Genomic DNA, 16,008 nt, shown 5'->3' on the forward strand with positions numbered 1-16,008 from the left:
AGCTCAGTGGGTAGAGATCACGATCAAGGTACAGGGTCAACTGCTATGTGATAGGGGCCTGGTAGCTCAGTGGGTAGAGATCACGATCAAGGTACAGGGTCAACTGCTGTGTGGAGGGGCCTGGTAGCTCAGTGGGTAGAGATCACGATCAAGGTACAGTGTCAACTGCTATGTGATAGGGGCCTGGTAGCTCAGTGGATGATCAGGGTACAGTGTCAACTGCTATGTGATAGGGGCCTGGTTACTGTCTACAGGTGAGGTAATCAAGGTGTGTGCGTCACTGTCTACAGGTGGTGCAGCAGGCGCCGGGGGGCAAGGGTCAGGTGATTCAGCTGCAGGCGGGACTACAGATCATCACACAGAAAGGAGCACCTACCCCAGCCACAGCACCACTCCCGACAGCCACAATCGCCAGTCCTGCAGCGTCTGTAACTGTGGCGTGCAGCAGTGAGGGGTCAAAGGTCATATCTACGGTGAGCCCTGCTGGGGGCATGAAGAAAGCCATCATGGTCAACCCCTGGTCCGTCACTGACAGCTCTCAGTCCAGAACCTCTACGTCCGCATTCTCCCCCAGCAAGCTGGCCCCCTTGACCGGCTCAGGGGCAAACTCTGTGTCCAGTGCTGTGATCACCTCCCCCGCTGTGTCCAGTGCTATCACAGCTTCCTCACCCAGAGTCAGACCGGTGAAAGACCCGGTGATGATATCTCCCAGAGCTTCCGTCCGTCTCCCTCAATCACCTTCCACCTCTGCCACCACCCCCCCTGTGTCGTCTTCACCGGCCGGTCCCACGCCCCTCAGGGGAAAGTCTCACACTGAGGGGGGTGGCAGTGGCCACAAACTCCCTGAGAGCATCGAGAGTTGTGTGAAGACCAACAGCCACAAACAGTCTGCAGGGTACGGCAGCAAGAGTGACATGTCAGGTGACCAGGACAGTGACGGGTCAGGTGACCAGGACAGCGGCGAATCAGGTTCAGACGGCAACGCGACGGACTCTTCACCCGGTGTGAACAGATCGGTGCACAGGGATGGCCAGGAACAGAAACGATCGTCTGTCAAACGGAAGAACGACGATTCAGACAGTGGCGCACCCCTTGCTAAATCTTCCCGCCCCTCTGGAGGATCTGAGAAAAGTGTCGCGTCCAACGTGAAAACCAGCCCCCCTGGGCAGAAAGCTGTGCCTCAAATCAACCTGACGGGACTATCATCGCAGCTAGCCAGTGCCATGGCCAGGAAACGCAAACAGTGTTCCCCCGAGCCCCACAACACCTCCCCACCCAAACAAAACCACACCAGTCCCAACTCCGGTGCTAACTGCTCCTCGTCCTCCGTATCCCAGGCTGCTGCGTCCGCTGTGGACCAGGAGAATCTGTCCGCTGGGGATCCGATGCCGGAAGATTCGCTCAATTCCAGCGATGAGACTGAAGGCTCAGACATGGAGGCTGAGGATTTAGCGGGTCCCCCTCGTTTAGAAGCAGCCAGCGTTCCTCCCTCCACCAGTGCTAGGAAAGGCGGGGAGGTGACGCCGCCAAGGTTGAAGGCCAGCGGGTCAGTGTTGGGCAAGTCCCCGCTGAAGCACGCAGACAGCAACATCTTTCAGCGCATGCTGGATATGAGCAGCGGGGAATCGCCGGGCAAGGTAGGCCTGTTGCCATGGTTATTTGGACAGAGACAGTTTGCTCACAAATACTTCTTGTAGTATGTTGTCATGTCCTATATCTAACCCTAACCCTAACCCTTGTAGTATGTTGTCATGTCCTATATCTAACCCTAACCCTAACCCTTGTAGTATGTTGTCATGTCCTATATCTAACCCTAACCCTAACCCTTGTAGTATGTTGTCATGTCCTATATCTATGAATACATCACCTCAACTTAACTATTAGGATCTATCCTACTTAATGTTGCCAGACAGAAAGCATCCATCACCTGCTCTCATGAAAAGAAGGTAGCCAGGAAGCTAACTCTAGAATTTCCTTCAATGCTCCGCAGTCTGGAGCTTCCTCCCTTGCTGTCAGTGGCTCTGTTTTCCTGCGCTCCTGTTCTCAGTCTAGCAACTCGTAGGTGGTCAGGAATCTGTCAAGGTGTCCAAATGCAAAAATCCTGTTCTGGATACTTTTATTACTTTGTATTTTATTCTGTTTTTAAATGACTACAATATAAACAATACAGTTATGAAGTATTTTTCATGCAGATTCTATCCATACCAAATTTATGTCTGTCAGTCGTCTGGATGCTGAGAAAATTGACTTTGTTCAAGAAAAAAAGCACCTTTTTGGGCACACAAAGGCGTTACGCGAAACGCATGGTACACTGGGCATTGAATAACCAAGTTACTGATAAGGGTATCATCTCAATCTAATTTTTAATAGATCCAGAAATGGATGGAGAAACATATGTTAGATTAATGAAAGTTTGATCTGAACATAGGTTTTGGATTTTGAGCGTTCTTTTTTAGCTGGTCAGTACGTTACATTTGGTGTAAATAATCATGAAAAAAGGGAAACTATCTTAAAAAAATGTTTCTGGTCAAACTTACTTAAAAATCATTGCAAAGGAAGGTCATTAGGTAGGATGATCGTATTTTTTTTTAATTGAGCGAAAAAGTTTTTTGATGTAATTTAATTGTCCTTCTAAGTTAAACATATGCGTTTGGTGTAAATGAAATTGTATCTACTTGCCCAAACAAGTTTTGTCACAGTCTTTAAATAATGCCATTATACACAAAAGTGTGTGTTTTCTTATACCTCAGACACCTGGTAGTTAAACTATGGTCACAGGATTCCTAGTGCTTGCACCTGTTGGCTTGTAGAGAGACTTAAGTGAGGCCATCTGACAAGGGTGTAAATGTAACGTACATACTGAGAATACTTGAAAATGACAATGAATTTGTTTTAGAGACAGAAGATAACTTATCAGTGCTTCAGAACAACCAGCAAGACCAAACCTTTGTTTCAACATGAAAACAAGCACACTGAATGACAAAATTTACCTCAGAAGGACCACTGTTGGGACATTTTGGTGTAAATGTAACATACATCACCTTGTTTTTTTACTGAGACCATATGCAGCACATAATAATGCTAAAAACAGCACATAACAGTCTGTTGAGGACCCCCCGCGGGTTAGGGGGAGTCCCATATTGGTTGGGACTAGAAAGAATTTACCCGATGCTACCCAGCATGTCGTAAGAGGCGACTAACGGTTCTGTTTCTTCTCTTCTTTTGTCTTATTTCTGCCTTACCAGTCCTTTCACCTATATTTCCTTCCAAGAAAACTCTCCCTACTATTCCCTGCAGTTTTCCAATTCTTTTCTTGTTGTCTTATTTCTACCTGACTGGATCCATCACCTTTATTTCACTTACCAAAAGTCTTCTTTTCCACATCCTTATTTCTCTGCGACTAACGGATTCTGTTTCTCCTTTAACCCTTGTTAAGTGGTTCTTGTATAGAATATAGTCAATGTTTGTAAAGATTTTAGTCAAGCAGTATGTAAGAAATGTTTAGTCCTTTGTACTGGAAACTTGCATTCTCCCAGTAAGGTCATATATTGTACTACGTTGCAAGCCCCTGGAGCAATTTTTTGATTAGTGCTTTTGTGAACAAGAAACACTTAACAAGTGGCTCTATCCCATCTCCCCCCTTTCCCCTATCCCATCTCCCCCTTTCCCTCGTCGCGATATAACCTTCGTGGTTGAAAACGACGTTAAACACCAAATAAAGAAAGAAAGTCTGTTGAGGGTTTATGAGCTAAATAAAAGAGAAATTACCCTTCAAATGGACCTGCAGATCTTCGGAGCCTTCTGTATGTTACTTTACACCATCCTTTTGTGTAAAGATGTACACACAACCAAAAAGGCACAACCATTAATTTAACCCTTTATTTTGACTTGAGACAGGTAGCTTAGAACAAACAAGTTAGAAATACTGTTTAACTGATGTGAGCATAGCCCATTAAATTTAAATTCAGTACCTTGTACTTGCTGTTTGGTGTAAAGTAACGTACAGATCATGGGTAAATTTGGTACCGTAGTGGAGTACCAACCTGACTATTCTATCGTAAAAAGGATTTATTATGATTTCTTGTTTGTAACTCAAGAGGGTGATTTGATAATAATTTCTACACCGCTGACCATGCTTTTTTCAAATTAAGTAATAACCTGATGATTGAGGTTAAGGTTTGCAAAACAAATGACATGAAAATTTACTGGAACCTTTTCTGCACTTCCATAGAGAATTTCATTGTTTTAAAAACAGTGTAAATAGGTTAATGTTGAATTGTATCTTTGATTCTGGGCTTTGGTGTAAAGTAACTAACGGATAAATGATTTTGCTTATATTGAGACAGGAGAAACTTTTTTCAAGTGTTGCTTTAGTACAGATCAACTCTACATTCAGCCATCAAGCCATTGGATAGTGAAACAGTTGCCTAAAGCTGAACCTAAGGAAATGACAGCACCTTGAAATTATGTTGTGGTGTAAATGTAACATACAGTCATTTGTGCTTTATCTGCAAATATTTGATAAACCGAACACTTGACTGAAAAATAAAATGCTGCAATTGAAGGACAGGAATACCGAGATGTTTATTCATGTAAATTTAAGGAGGTTTAAAAAAAAAGTCTAAAAATTGTAACACTTTTTAGACTCCTTGACAGATTCTTGGCCAGGGAGGATAGATCCTTTTGGTTAAGTTGAGGTGAGGAATTTAGTGTATTTTCAGTAGAGAGAGGGTTAGGGTTACATATTGCTGATGTCATACAGCTGGTGTATCTTGTTGTTGCCAGTCCACTAGCTGACTGGGGGGAGGTAGTGTTGACTGGTTCTAAGCTAGCTTGCTGATGTCATACAGCTGTGTGTCTTGTTGTTGTTGCCAGTCCACTAGCTGACTAGGGGGAGGTAGTGTTGACTGGTTCTAAGCTAGCTTGCTGATGTCATACAGCTGTGTGTGTTGTTGTTGCCAGTCCACTAGCTGACTAGGGGGAGGTAGTGTTGACTGGTTCTAAGCTAGCTTGCTGATGTCATACAGCTGTGTGTCATGTTGTTGCCAGTCCACTAGCTGACTAGGGGGAGGTAGTGTTGACTGGTTCTAAGCTAGCTTGCTGATGTCATACAGCTGTGTGTGTTGTTGTTGTTGCCAGTCCACGAGCTGACTAGGGGGGGGGGGGGGGGGTAGTGTTGACTGGTTCTAAGCTAGCTTGCTGATGTCATACAGCTGTGTGTCTTGTTGTTGCCAGTCCACTAGCTGACTAGGGGGAGGTAGTGTTGACTGGTTCTAAGCTAGCTTGCTGATGTCATACAGCTGTGTGTCTTGTTGTTGTTGCCAGTCCACTAGCTGACTAGGGGGAGGTAGTGTTGACTGGTTCTAAGCTAGCTTGCTGATGTCATACAGCTGTGTGTGTTGTTGTTGCCAGTCCACTAGCTGACTAGGGGGAGGTAGTGTTGACTGGTTCTAAGCTAGCTTGCTGATGTCATACAGCTGTGTGTCTTGTTGTTGCCAGTCCACTAGCTGACTAGGGGGAGGTAGTGTTGACTGGTTCTAAGCTAGCTTGCTGATGTCATACAGCTGTGTGTGTTGTTGTTGTTGCCAGTCCACTAGCTGACTAGGGGGAGGTAGTGTTGACTGGTTCTAAGCTAGCTTGCTGATGTCATACAGCTGTGTGTCTTGTTGTTGCCAGTCCACTAGCTGACTAGGGGGAGGTAGTGTTGACTGGTTCTAAGCTAGCTTGCTGATGTCATACAGCTGTGTGTCTTGTTGCCAGTCCACTAGCTGACTAGGGGGAGGTAGTGTTGACTGGTTCTAAGCTAGCTTGCTGATGTCATACAGCTGTGTGTCTTGTTGCCAGTCCACTAGCTGACTAGGGGGAGGTAGTGTTGACTGGTTCTAAGCTAGCTTGCTGATGTCATACAGCTGTGTCTTGTTGTTGCCAGTCCACTAGCTGACTAGGGGGAGGTAGTGTTGACTGGTTCTAAGCTAGCTTGCTGATGTCATACAGCTGTGTGTCTTGTTGCCAGTCCACTAGCTGACTAGGGGGAGGTAGTGTTGACTGGTTCTAAGCTAGCTTGCTGATGTCATACAGCTGTGTGTCTTGTTGTTGCCAGTCCACTAGCTGACTAGGGGGAGGTAGTGTTGACTAGTTCTAAGCTAGCTTGCTGATGTCATACAGCTGTGTGTCTTGTTGCCAGTCCACTAGCTAACTAGGGGGAGGTAGTGTTGACTGGTTCTAAGCTAGCTTGCTGATGTCATACAGCTGTGTGTCTTGTTGTTGCCAGTCCACTAGCTGACTAGGGGGAGGTAGTGTTGACTGGTTCTAAGCTAGCTTGCTGATGTCATACAGCTGTGTGTCTTGTTGCCAGTCCACTAGCTGACTAGGGGGAGGTAGTGTTGACTGGTTCTAAGCTAGCTTGCTGATGTCATACAGCTGTGTGTCTTGTTGCCAGTCCACTAGCTGACTAGGGGGAGGTAGTGTTGACTGGTTCTAAGCTAGCTTGCTGATGTCATACAGCTGTGTCTTGTTGTTGCCAGTCCACTAGCTGACTAGGGGGAGGTAGTGTTGACTGGTTCTAAGCTAGCTTGCTGATGTCATACAGCTGTGTGTCTTGTTGCCAGTCCACTAGCTGACTAGGGGGAGGTAGTGTTGACTGGTTCTAAGCTAGCTTGCTGATGTCATACAGCTGTGTGTCTTGTTGTTGTTGCCAGTCCACTAGCTGACTAGGGGGAGGTAGTGTTGACTGGTTCTAAGCTAGCTTGCTGATGTCATACAGCTGTGTGTCTTGTTGTTGCCAGTCCACTAGCTGACTGGGGGGAGGTAGTGTTGACTGGTTCTAAGCTAGTTTGCTGATGTCATACAGCTGTGTGTGTTGTTGTTGCCAGTCCACTAGCTGACTGGGGGGAGGTAGTGTTGACTGGTTCTAAGCTAGCTTGCTGATGTCATACAGCTGTGTGTCTTGTTGTTGCCAGTCCACTAGCTGACTGGGGGGAGGTAGTGTTGACTGGTTCTAAGCTAGTTTGCTGATGTCATACAGCTGTGTGTGTTGTTGTTGCCAGTCCACTAGCTGACTGGGGGGAGGTAGTGTTGACTGGTTCTAAGCTAGCTTGCTGATGTCATACAGCTGTGTGTCTTGTTGTTGTTGCCAGTCCACTAGCTGACTAGGGGGAGGTAGTGTTGACTGGTTCTAAGCTAGTTTGCTGATGTCATACAGCTGTGTGTGTTGTTGTTGTTGCCAGTCCACTAGCTGACTAGGGGGAGGTAGTGTTGACTGGTTCTAAGCTAGCTTGCTGATGTCATACAGCTGTGTGTGTTGTTGTTGCCAGTCCACTAGCTGACTAGGGGGAGGTAGTGTTGACTGGTTCTAAGCTAGCTTGCTGATGTCATACAGCTGTGTGTGTTGTTGTTGCCAGTCCACTAGCTGACTAGGGGGAGGTAGTGTTGACTGGTTCTAAGCTAGCTTGCTGATGTCAATTGTCATACAGCTGTGTGTCTTGTTGTTGCCAGTCCACTAGCTGACTGGGGGGAGGTAGTGTTGACTGGTTCTAAGCTAGCTTGCTGATGTCATACAGCTGTGTGTCTTGTTGTTGCCAGTCCACTAGCTGACTAGGGGGAGGTAGTGTTGACTGGTTCTAAGCTAGCTTGCTGATGTCATACAGCTGTGTGTGTTGTTGTTGCCAGTCCACTAGCTGACTAGGGGGAGGTAGTGTTGACTGGTTCTAAGCTAGCTTGCTGATGGCATACAGCTGTGTGTCTTGTTGCCAGTCCACTAGCTGACTAGGGGGAGGTAGTGTTGACTGGTTCTAAGCTAGCTTGCTGATGTCATACAGCTGTGTGTGTTGTTGTTGTTGCCAGTCCACTAGCTGACTGGGGGGAGGTAGTGTTGACTGGTTCTAAGCTAGCTTGCTGATGTCATACGGCTGGTGTGTCTTGTTGTTGCTAGTCCACTAGCTGACTAGGGGGAGGTAGTGTTCACTGGTTCTAAGCTAGCTTGCTGATGTCATGCAGCTGTGTGTGTTGTTGTTGCCAGTCCACTAGCTGACTAGGGGGAGGTAGTGTTGACTGGTTCTAAGCTAGCTTGCTGATGTCATACAGCTGTGTGTGTTGTTGTTGTCAGTCCACTAGCTGACTAGGGGGAGGTAGTGTTGACTGGTTCTAAGCTAGCTTGCTGATGTCATACCGCTGTGTGTCTTGTTGTTGTCAGTCCACTAGCTGACTAGGGGGAGGTAGTGTTGACTGGTTCTAAGCTAGCTTGCTGTGTGTCTTGTTGTTGCCAGTCCACTAGCTGACTAGGGGGAGGTAGTGTTGACTGGTTCTAAGCTAGCTTGCTGATGTCATACAGCTGTGTGTGTTGTTGTTGTTGCCAGTCCACTAGCTGACTAGGGGGAGGTAGTGTTGACTGGTTCTAAGCTAGCTTGCTGATGTCATACAGCTGTGTGTCTTGTTGTTGTTGCCAGTCCACTAGCTGACTAGGGGGAGGTAGTGTTGACTGGTTCTAAGCTAGCTTGCTGATGTCATACAGCTGTGTGTGTTGTTGTTGTTGCCAGTCCACTAGCTGACTAGGGGGGGTAGTGTTGACTGGTTCTAAGCTAGCTTGCTGATGTCATACAGCTGTGTGTGTTGTTGTTGCCAGTCCACTAGCTGACTAGGGGGAGGTAGTGTTGACTGGTTCTAAGCTAGCTTGCTGATGTCATACCGCTGTGTGTCTTGTTGTTGCCAGTCCACTAGCTGACTAGGGGGAGGTAGTGTTGACTGGTTCTAAGCTAGCTTGCTGATGTCATACAGCTGTGTGTGTTGTTGTTGTTGCCAGTCCACTAGCTGACTAGGGGGAGGTAGTGTTGACTGGTTCTAAGCTAGCTTGCTGATGTCATACAGCTGTGTGTGTTGTTGTTGTTGCCAGTCCACTAGCTGACTAGGGGGAGGTAGTGTTGACTGGTTCTAAGCTAGCTTGCTGATGTCATACAGCTGTGTGTCTTGTTGTTGTTGCCAGTCCACTAGCTGACTAGGGGGAGGTAGTGTTGACTGGTTCTAAGCTAGCTTGCTGATGTCATACAGCTGTGTGTCTTGTTGCCAGTCCACTAGCTGACTAGGGGGAGGTAGTGTTGACTGGTTCTAAGCTAGCTTGCTGATGTCATACCGCTGTGTGTCTTGTTGTTGTCAGTCCACTAGCTGACTAGGGGGAGGTAGTGTTGACTGGTTCTAAGCTAGCTTGCTGATGTCATACAGCTGTGTGTGTTGTTGTTGTTGCCAGTCCACTAGCTGACTAGGGGGAGGTAGTGTTGACTGGTTCTAAGCTAGCTTGCTGATGTCATACAGCTGTGTGTGTTGTTGTTGTTGCCAGTCCACTAGCTGACTAGGGGGAGGTAGTGTTGACTGGTTCTAAGCTAGCTTGCTGATGTCAGACCTGTTTACCCTTACGATTTTGGCGTAATTTATTACGATTTTCTGCAAAAAATACGCCATTCCGCTATCCGTGTCAAGACTACGATTTTCATAAATAAAAAAAATGTAAAAAAAAAAAAATTTATTTTTTATTTTTTATCAATTCACATGTTTGGCATTGGTTTTTTCAATGGCAAAATGGGGTGAAAGAGCACAGGACTGACCAGAGATCATGTCTTGTCTGATGAGACGCTGGAGAGCCTTATTCTAGTGGTGAAGTCTCGCCCTCACTCATTCGGCAAGCGCAAGTACAGTAGAGAAGCGCTTGACACACTGAAAAAGGCCTACTACGAGCAAAAGAAAAAGAATCAGTGATGCATGTGCTTTTGATGTGATCTTCTTTGAAATTATGATGACTACAAAAACTGACTGATGTGTTTTGTTTGTGAATGATGGATTGCGTTTCGCAGACACAGTTGTCATATGCGTTGTAATTGGCGATGAATGCTGGATGATTACTATTTTTGTGCCAGGATTACTATTTTTGGGGCTGAGCATTACTCCAAAACACTTATGGGGGTAAACAGGTCTGTGATGTCATACAGCTGTGTGTGTTGTTGTTGTTGCCAGTCCACTAGCTGACTGGGGGGAGGTAGTGTTGACTGGTTCTAAGCTAGCTTGCTGATGTCATACAGCTGTGTGTCTTGTTGCCAGTCCACTAGCTGACTAGGGGGAGGTAGTGTTGACTGGTTCTAAGCTAGCTTGCTGATGTCATACAGCTGTGTGTCTTGTTGCCAGTCCACTAGCTGACTAGGGGGAGGTAGTGTTGACTGGTTCTAAGCTAGCTTGCTGATGTCATACAGCTGTGTGTTTTGTTGCCAGTCCACTAGCTGACTAGGGGGGGGTAGTGTTGACTGGTTCTAAGCTAGCTTGCTGATGTCATACCGCTGTGTGTGTTGTTGTTGCCAGTCCACTAGCTGACTAGGGGGAGGTAGTGTTGACTGGTTCTAAGCTAGCTTGCTGATGTCATACAGCTGTGTGTCATGTTGTTGCCAGTCCACTAGCTGACTAGGGGGAGGTAGTGTTGACTGGTTCTAAGCTAACTTGCTGATGTCATACAGCTGTGTGTGTTGTTGTTGCCAGTCCACTAGCTGACTAGGGGGAGGTAGTGTTGACTGGTTCTAAGCTAGCTTGCTGATGTCATACAGCTGTGTGTCATGTTGTTGCCAGTCCACTAGCTGACTAGGGGGAGGTAGTGTTGACTGGTTCTAAGCTAGCTTGCTGATGTCATACAGCTGTGTGTGTTGTTGTTGCCAGTCCACTAGCTGACTAGGGGGAGGTAGTGTTGACTGGTTCTAAGCTAGCTTGCTGATGTCATACAGCTGTGTGTGTTGTTGTTGCCAGTCCACTAGCTGACTAGGGGGAGGTAGTGTTGACTGGTTCTAAGCTAGCTTGCTGATGTCATACAGCTGTGTGTGTTGTTGTTGCCAGTCCACTAGCTGACTAGGGGGAGGTAGTGTTGACTGGTTCTAAGCTAGCTTGCTGATGTCATACAGCTGTGTGTGTTGTTGTTGCCAGTCCACTAGCTGACTAGGGGGAGGTAGTGTTGACTGGTTCTAAGCTAGCTTGCTGATGTCATACAGCTGGTGTGTCTTGTTGTTGCCAGTCCACTAGCTGACTAGGGGGAGGTAGTGTTGACTGGTTCTAAGCTAGCTTGCTGATGTCATACAGCTGTGTGTGTTGTTGTTGCCAGTCCACTAGCTGACTAGGGGGAGGTAGTGTTGACTGGTTCTAAGCTAGCTTGCTGATGTCATACAGCTGTGTGTCTTGTTGTTGTTGCCAGTCCACTAGCTGACTAGGGGGAGGTAGTGTTGACTGGTTCTAAGCTAGCTTGCTGATGTCATACCGCTGTGTGTGTTGTTGTTGCCAGTCCACTAGCTGACTAGGGGGAGGTAGTGTTGACTGGTTCTAAGCTAGCTTGCTGATGTCATACAGCTGTGTGTGTTGTTGTTGCCAGTCCACTAGCTGACTAGGGGGAGGTAGTGTTGACTGGTTCTAAGCTAGCTTGCTGATGTCATACAGCTGTGTGTCTTGTTGTTGCAGTCGGCAGCTGAAGACCCTCCCCGTGATCATGGCCACTCCACTTGATGGAGGCAGCGTCCACAAGGGAAGTGCAAGCAGCGTTGCCGACAGGATTTCTGCCCCCTCTGGAAGAGACGCACTACGAGAGCGCTTGATCTCTCTGAGTGACTCAGATCTGAGCAGCTGGCTTCAGGACTTAGAGAATGTCTTTCTTGGAGAGTGCAGAAAATCTTGTGTGAAATTGAACGACTGAAACATCAGGATGCTATCAAGCGTTGAGTGCTGAAGTGAAGAGCAAGTAGATGCTGAAGACAGAGTGAAGGTGAAATAACATTGTTGTGATAGTGGTTGTCCACCGAGATGCATAAAACGTGACACAGAAATCACACAGACCCTAACACACAACGAGATGCATAGAACGTGACACAGAAATCACACAGACCCTAACACACAACGAGATGCATAGAACGTGACACAGAAATCACACAGACCTTAGTGAAAGACTGTTGGTATGGGTAGACCCAGACGGTTGGTATGGGTAGTGAAAGATGGTTGGTATGGGTAGTGAAAGACGGTTGGTATGGGTAGTGACAGACGGTTGGTATGGGTAGTGAAGGACTTGGTATGGGTAGTGAAAGACGGTTGGTATGGGTAGTGAAAGACTTGTGAAAGACGGTTGGTATGGGTAGTGAAAGAAGGTTGGTATGGGTAGTGAAAGACTTGGTATGGCTAGTGAAAGACTTGTGAAAGACGGTTGGTATGGGTAGTGAAAGACGGTTGGTATGGGTAGTGAAAGAAGGTTGGTATGGGTAGTGAAAGACGGTTGGTATGGGTAGTGAAAGACTTGGTATGGGTAGTGAAAGACAGTTGGTATGGGTAGTGAAAGACTTGTGAAAGACAGTTGGTATGGGTAGTGAAAGACGGTTGGTATGGGTAGTGAAAGACTTGGTATGGGTAGTGAAAGACTTGTGAAAGACGGTTGGTATGGGTAGTGAAAGACGGTTGGTATGGGTAGTGAAAGACTTGTGAAAGACGGTTGGTATGGGTAGTGAAAGACTTGGTATGGGTAGTGAAAGACTTGGTATGGGTAGTGAAAGACAGTTGGTATGGGTAGTGAAAGACTTGGTATGGGTAGTGAAAGACGGTTGGTATGGGTAGTGAAAGACGGTTGGTATGGGTAGTGAAAGACTTGTGAAAGATGGTTGGTATGGGTAGTGAAAGAAGGTTGGTATGGGTAGTGAAAGACAGTTGGTATGGGTAGTGACAGACGGTTGGTATGGGTAGTGAAAGACTTGGTATGGGTAGTGAAAGACGGTTGGTATGGGTAGTGAAAGACGGTTGGTATGGGTAGTGACAGACGTTTGGTATGGGTAGTGAAAGACGGTTGGTATGGGTAGTGAAAGACGGTTGGTATGGGTAGTGACAGACGGTTGGTATAGGTAGTGACAGACGGTTGGTATGGGTAGTGAAAGACTTGGTATGGGTAGTGAAAGACTTGGTATGGGTAGTGAAAGACGGTTGGTATGGGTAGTGAAAGACGGTTGGTATGGGTAGTGAAAGACTTGGTATGGGTAGTGAAAGACTTGGTATGGGTAGTGAAAGACAGTTGGTATGGGTAGTGAAAGACAGTTGGTATGGGTAGTGAAAGACGGTTGGTATGGGTAGTGACAGACGGTTGGTATGGGTAGTGACAGACGGTTGGTATGGGTAGTGAAAGACGGTTGGTATGGGTAGTGAAAGACGGTTGGTATGGGTAGTGAAAGACAATCCATACAAACCCATGGAAGTTATTTCTGGAATTCGTTAATTTGAAAGTAGCTGCTGAGCAAAAGTGAAAATGAGACCAAGTTTGAATAATGATAATGAATGCGTGTATAGCGTGAACAACAGATTTATTGTGTGCTCTCCATGCTGCAAGATAGAAAAGCTGTGTGTATGTGTACGGCAATACAAAAGTGGTGTATACAGAAATAAGACATTATTGGGTGACTACTCTGAAGAACTTACTGGTTCAGTTCTTCAAGGTCAAGATATGTCACTTAGCTGTTATCCACCTGTCTCTGGTTAGATCAGTGCATGTACCTGTACTGTATATGTGCACAATGTACTTTGAAGAATTATAATTACTATGAATTAGGGGTGATGGGGAACATCGCCATGGTTTCCTGTACGCTCCATACAGCCAAGGTGCCAACAGCTTCATACAGCGTGTGTGCCACCGCAAACAGTATTGACACAAAATAGTCCTTGTCCCCTGCCCACAGTCTGACGCACAGCTCCCTTTCAGGGCCGCACAATTCACAAACATTCAGGTCTGGAAAGAGGGGAAGCAACCAGGCATTAGAATAAGCAGTAACTGTTATTTTGCCCCAAAGGGGGGGGGGGGGGGGGGGGGGGGGGGGGGTAGATGGTTGCAAATGAAATCAAATGTAACTTCAGCGTGTAAATTAAGCAGTGTTCACATATCAAGGCCAACATTGAAAAGTGTAGTGTGTGTTAACGCTGTTAATATCTGCATTGTAATAAGGGTTGTGAAACATGTTTTGAAAAGAAATTGTTGCTAAGATGCGTTAGCTTTCGTCATTCTAGCTTCATCCCTCCTTGTTGCTCTGTTCTTGTTATGAAGGAGATGGTTACCATGGGTTACTACTGTTCTCCGTGCTAATGTTGTACAGTGCTACACAATGCATTATGGGTGAGTCGCGTTAGAGAAGAGCACACAGCCAATGCCATACAAAAAGTATTCTGAAAAACTAAGACCATTTTCAATTAAACCAAACATTGCATTCTTTTCTTTGCCAGAATGACCGAGCCTGCTTCCTGGCTGTCATAATACATTGAGGTACATGTATTGTTGTTGTTGATTGAGGTACATGTATTGTTGTTGTTGTTTTGTGTACTTGTCTTTTTGCTGTACACTTTATTGCTAGCTTTAAGACTGACGTGTTCCATTCTGCTGTTGCATGTATTGTTGTTGTTGGGTTTTTTTACTTATTTTTTTGCTGTACGCTTCATTGCTAGCTAAGACTGACGTGTTCCATTCTGCTGTTACATGTATTGTTGATGTCATGGGTATGAGTTTCACCTGTATCAACATGACTGAATGATTGAGTATAGGTATGATTTCCACCTGTATCAACATGACTGAATGATTGAGTATAGGTATGATTTCCACCTGTATCAACATGACTGAATGATTGAGTATAGGTATGATTTCCACCTGTATCAACATGACTGAATGATTGAGTATAGGTATGATTTCCACCTGTATCAACATGACTGAATGATTGAGTATTGGTATGATTTCCACCTCTATCAACGTGACTGAAAGTGAATGATTGAGTATAGGTATGATTTCCACCTCTATCAACATGACTGAGAGTGAATGATTGAGTATAGGTATGATTTCCACCTCTATCAACATGACTGAATGATTGAGTATAGGTATGATTTCCACCTGTATCAACATGACTTTAAAGGCTGACATAGTCCTATTTAATTAGTTTAATTACTTCCAGGGCTTTTCCCATCGTTGCGGGGATGTATAAATTAAGCTTCCTGCAAAGTTTTAGGTTTGAAGTCCTTACCAATTACAAGAAATAATTAATTCTTTATTGCATTGTTTAGCAACAGTTCTCCAGGACTTGGGCTATTATTAGACCGTTGACGTCACTTTGTGACGTTTCGTAAACCAAAGATGGTGTTGGAGACAGTCAAAGCGCGATTGCGTACAATGGCAAAAAAGATAGAAGTAAACCCGTCTAAAGCTGTCAAGGCCACTAAATCTGCTGAGAAGAGAAAGTGGACTCCTTGCTTCATCACCATGCAGCACCAGCGCTCGGTCGCGCTGAAAGAAAGATTGTTTTCGTCAGAGGACCATCGCTTCAAATTGAGAACCAAGTACAAAGGGGATACTGAACTCGCCAAAGTTTTGCTGGACACGTGAGTACATAGGCCTATTAGAAAATTAGATGTACTTGTAGCTTGTCAGCTGAAGCCTGTGGCCTTATTCTTGGGAATATGTGCTGTGAGAGATCGTATATTTCCGCCTGCGCAATTTCCGGAAAACATCCACTTTCACTTTGAGACTGTTCTGTTTACATTCGACACTATCAACACCACTTTGCAATACTGAAAAAAGCTTTTCTGTGTTCGAAAGCTACAGCCAATCGTTATTATATCCCCTTAGGTACAGTTTTATAACATTATTGGCACGTGTAAACAATATGAATTAATTAATGAACGCTACGAATATGGCAGCCTTAAAGGGGGTATAGGTATGATTTCCACCTGTATCAACATGACTGAATGATTGAGTCAAGCATGATTTCCACCTGTGTCAACATGACTGAGAGTGAATGATTGAGTCAAGCATGATTTCCACCTGTATCAACATGACTGAATGATTGAGTATAGGTATGGTTTCCACCTGTGTCAAGATGATTTTGAGATTGGATGATCGAGTCAAGCATTCCTATCACATTACTACTAAGGAGAGCGGATGATTGAGTAAAGCATTCCTATCACATTACTGCTAAGGAGAGCGGATGCGATGAT

General features: G+C 45.6%; 2 protein-coding genes across 7 annotated transcripts in view; both read left to right on the forward strand.

The window, feature by feature from the left end:
• Positions 1–16,008, forward strand: part of LOC138971916 (remodeling and spacing factor 1-like) — a 129,464-nt gene that overhangs the window by 113,044 nt on the left and 412 nt on the right. For 3 of the 6 annotated variants that reach the window (XR_011457423.1, XR_011457427.1, XM_070344762.1), the window contains 2 exons: positions 291–1,637; positions 11,473–16,008. The exon at positions 11,473–16,008 is cut by the window's right edge. Coding sequence is in view for 1 of the 6 variants with exons in the window: in XM_070344762.1 (XP_070200863.1) it covers positions 291–1,637; positions 11,473–11,517 (1,392 nt within the window). In the remaining 5 variants the exon portion in view is untranslated. The remainder of the gene's footprint in view (positions 1–290; positions 1,638–11,472) is intronic. The other 3 variants (XR_011457426.1, XR_011457425.1, XR_011457424.1) reach the window with 3 other exon arrangements.
• LOC138970269 (uncharacterized) overlaps positions 15,185–16,008 on the forward strand; it is a 2,757-nt gene continuing 1,933 nt past the window's right edge. The window contains exon 1 of the mRNA XM_070342764.1: positions 15,185–15,351. Coding sequence (XP_070198865.1) covers positions 15,185–15,351 — 167 coding nt within the window. The remainder of the gene's footprint in view (positions 15,352–16,008) is intronic.

This window comes from Littorina saxatilis, linkage group LG7, assembly GCF_037325665.1.
Source record: "Littorina saxatilis isolate snail1 linkage group LG7, US_GU_Lsax_2.0, whole genome shotgun sequence".
Taxonomy (NCBI): domain Eukaryota; kingdom Metazoa; phylum Mollusca; class Gastropoda; order Littorinimorpha; family Littorinidae; genus Littorina; species Littorina saxatilis.